The following is a 4288-nucleotide window of genomic DNA, read 5'->3' as shown; positions in this document are numbered from 1 at the left end:
TTGCTGATGATATTATACTCTATGTAGAAGACCCAAAAACTATGCCAAAAAACTTCTAGACTTAACTGATACTTTCAGAAGAGTAGCTGGATACAAGGTCAACCCTCAAAAATCAATAGCCTTCCTGTACACAAATAACGGATTTACTGAAAGTGAAATTAGGGAAAAATTACTTTCACAATAGCATCCAAAAAATTAAGTATCAAGGAATCAATGTAATGAAAGAAGCAAAAGACCCCTACACTGAAAACTAGTACACTCTGTAAAAAGAGATTGAAGAGGATGTACGAAAAGGAAAGATATTCCCTTCTCCTGGGTAGGAAGAAGCAACGTAGTGAAAATCGCCATACTACCAAAACTGCTATACGGATTCAGTGCAATCCCTATTGAAATTTCAAAAGTATATTTCATAAAACTAGAGAAAATAATCAAAAAATTCATTTGGAATTAGAAGAGACCTAGAATAGCAAAAGCAATTCTAGGCATCAGAGACCTGGCAGAGGATATCACAAGCCCCAACTTGAAACTCTACTACAAAGCCACTTTGATAAAAACAGCATTCCCTTGTAAAGGGAACAATCCAACAGGAAGAGATGACAATCATAAATATATATGCACCAAAAACTAATGCCCCAAAATATACAAAACAGATATTAAGGTACACAAAACACCAGATAATCCCTAATTCAATTTTAGTGTGGGAGCCTCAATACCCCATTATCACAAAGAAACAGATCATCTACACAAAAATCAACAGAAGAATACTAGAACTGAAACAAGAACTGAAACAAGCTTTTGAACAAATGTACTTAAAAATATCTGCAGAATGTTTCACCCCACAAAATCAGAATATACATTGCTTTTGGCTGTACATGGGTAATTCTCCATAATAGTCCACATGATAGTTCAAAGAACATGTTTAAGTAAATGCAAAGTAATTGAAGTTATCCCATGAATATTATCAGACCACAGTGCAACTAAACTGGAGATCAATAGCATAAGAAATAGTAAGAACTTCACAAACATGTAGAAATTGAACAACACTCTCCTGCACAAACAATGGTTCACACCAGAAATTAAAGAAGAAATTGGACAGTTTTCACAATTTAATGAAAATTCCAGTTCAACATACAGGAATCTATGGGACACAATGAAAGCAGTTTTACATGGGAAATTCATAGCAATAAATGGCCACACAGGGAAAACAGAGCGAGCTCAAATGAACAACACAATCATGAATCTTTAGCTCCTAGAAAAAGAAGAGCAAGAGAAAACCAAAGCTTACACAAGGGAGGAATTACAAATATCAGATCAGAAATTAATGCAATGGAGAATAAGAGAACGATTCAAAAAATCAACTAGTCACAGTAGGCAGCACAGTGGCCCGAATTCCTGTGGCTTCAACTTCAGTCATGATTGCTGATGTGGTCTGTAAACACTGTAGATGTGTGACCTAAAGGGCCCAGCAGCCCTTGTCCTTAATGGCAGAGTTAAGTCCCGCTCTGTGTGTTCTCACCCAGCTCCTTCACCTCTGTCTCCTCTGGCAATGCTCTTTTCTGTCTCCTTAGTTTCAGGAAAAGCTCCCAATAGCTCCCAGCTATCGACTATTCCAGTGCTGTGCTCAGCACCATGGCCTCTGTTCTTTAGCCCATAGTCTGTGCTAATTAGATTTTTTTTTTTGTTTTCCCTCCACGTGCTGATAGTTGTTTCATCTTTCTTTTACAGTTTCAGCACACTTCATCATGTCAAACAAAATTTAGATACAACTTACTGTAAACAATGGATAGGTTTTGAGTAGTCACATCCATTGCAAGGCCTTCTGTGTCCTTTGATTCTGTTCCATTTACCTGAAATCCTTTTTTTTTTTTTTTTTTTGTTTTCCCTCCACGTGCTGATAGTTGTTTCATCTTTCTTTTACAGTTTCAGTCCACTTCATCATGTCAAACAAAATTTAGATACAACTTACTGTAAACAATGGATAGGTTTTGAGTAGTCACATCCATTGCAAGGCCTTCTGTGTCCTTTGATTCTGTTCCATTTACCTGAAATCCTTTTTTTTTTTTTTTTTTTTTTTTTTTTTTGGTACTGGGGATCAAACGCTGGTCCTTGTGCTTACCTGAAATCTTGATTAGCCTTTCTTTATGCAGAAGTATTGGGACACAGTATAGATAAATTCTCCTGTCTCCATCACTCCCCACTTGACTTCCAGCACAAAATCAGTCACAGAAATCACCATGTAGTGGATTTGGGAAACCAAAGAAGACAGAAGGATAGAAGTGTCTTGACCCTTTGCTTTTAGACTACTGGTGATAGAAAACTATTGCAGTAATACCTCAGTTCATGATGCTTCTGTTTGCAAACAGTTCAGTTCCCAAACAGAAGCATTCAGCAAAATTTTGCTGCAGTGTGCAAACTCAGCACCAGGTAATGAAAAGGAGCACAGAATCTGCCCAGCATGAACATGAGTTAGCCTCTTCCCCAGAATCGTGGAACAAATTAAGATTGTGAAGCAAGGTACCACTGTATAACACAATCTTAGCCCTCCAAGTTGGTATAATTCTGTGTGATTTAGCATAGTCATAAGCTCAGAACCATCACCAATCTGCAGTTCCCTAAATGTCATAATAGAATATATATGTCAGCTCACATGACATTTCAGATCATTCCTTTGCTAAGCATAACCACATGTTAGGGCCAGATATTTAGCTCAGTGGTTGGGTGGCCTGCCTTGCAAGCCCAAGGACCTGAGTTCAATCCCCGGTACCAAAAAAAAAAAAAAAAAAAAAAAAAAAAAAGAAAAAAAAAAGAATAACCATGTGTTCATTTTGTCTGGGAGAGGCCAACTCTGCCTCTGATGTCTCAGGATCATTTTTAAGTTCACAACACGGACAGCACATAGGTCCAGAAATAAGTGGGACATATTTTTGTCCCATCACACATGGACCCTACTGGTTTCATCACACACTTGACCAGACCTGGAAGATTACTGCCCAGCCACACTATAATATGCATCATGAGACTGTTGTGAGAATTCTCCTATAAAGGTCCCATATTGGCAGGTGAAGGAAGCTGACTATTCAGACAGATGTATTGGGAATGAAAAGACCATGATGTAGGAGGCAAAGTTCTGCTAATGGGCAGGGCAACACCAGCTCTGCTGCAGTCTCCTCAGTGCCTTCTGCATGTCCTTGTTCCTCAGACTGTAGATGAGAGGATTCACAGTGGGAGGCACCACTGTGTAGAAGACAGAAACCAGCAAATCCAATGATGATGGAGATTTGGGCAGGGGGTGCAAATAGGCAAAAAACCCAGAAGAGAGAAACAAAGTCACCACCACCAGGTGAGGCAGGCACGTGGAGAAGGCTTTAGAACGGCCTTCTCGGGAGGGCATCTTCAGCACGGTGGAGAAGATGTGGACGTAAGAAACATCCATGAACACAAAGCAGCCAAGGTCCAACAGGAGGCTGAGACCAATGACTAGCAGCTCCCAGATGTTACAGAAACAGGCAAGGGAGAGCAGCTGCGGGACGTCACAGAAGAACTGGTGGACTTCAAGAGGTCCGCACATGGGCACAGAGAAGGTAGCAGCTGTGTGCAGAACTGCATTGAGGCCTCCGCTGACCCACGAGTAGGCTGCCATCTGCACACAGGCTCGGTGGCTCATGATGCTCCCATATCGGAGTGGGTGGCAGATGGCTACATAGCGGTCGTAGGACATAACTGTGAGCAGAGCCACCTCTGTAGTGGCTAAGAGGAAGAAGAAGAAAACCTGTGCCACACACCCGAGGAAGGAGATGAGGTTGAGGCTCATCAGAGAGTTCGTGATGGACTTGGGGACAGTGATGGAAATGAGGCACAGGTCCAGGAAGGACAAATTCTTCAGGAAGAAGTACATGGGGCTGTGCAAGTGGGGGTCCTTGGTGGTGAGCGTGATGATGAGAAGATTGCCCAGCAGGGCCGCCAGGTAAATCCCCAGGAAGAGCACAGCATGTAGGATCTGCAGCTCGCGGATGCTAGAGAAGCCTGTGAGGGAGAAGGTGTGCCTTGATGTGGAGTTGTCCATTTGTCCCGATCTTTACTCCAATCTGTACAATAAAGCAAGTGATGTGAGAACAGAAGTCCAGCCTGCTCTGCTTACTTTGTTTTGTTCTTTGTTTTATCCAACTCACATTTGCCTATTTCAGAAAATTTGAGGTCAGAAGGGTTGCCAGGCAGCCTCCATGGAGGCCACTTAACCATTGCGGGCACGCTGGGCGTGAGACTGGGGCGGACGTCCTGCCGGAGTTGT

The 4288-nt window shown here is 42.0% G+C and overlaps 1 protein-coding gene across 1 annotated transcript; it reads right to left on the bottom strand.

Moving 5' to 3' along the window:
- Positions 1-3130: 3130 nt before the first annotated feature.
- LOC104858211 (olfactory receptor 14A16) lies at positions 3131-4063 on the bottom strand. The gene has a single exon (XM_010618300.1). The coding sequence runs from the start codon at positions 4061-4063 to the stop codon at positions 3131-3133; it is 933 nt and encodes a 310-aa protein (XP_010616602.1).
- Between the last annotated feature and the right edge of the window lie 225 nt (positions 4064-4288).

This window comes from Fukomys damarensis, unplaced genomic scaffold, assembly GCF_012274545.1.
Source record: "Fukomys damarensis isolate Sample0158 unplaced genomic scaffold, DMR_v1.0_HiC HiC_scaffold_3, whole genome shotgun sequence".
NCBI lineage: Eukaryota > Metazoa > Chordata > Mammalia > Rodentia > Bathyergidae > Fukomys > Fukomys damarensis.
This window is presented reverse-complemented; position numbering and strand designations above follow the sequence as displayed.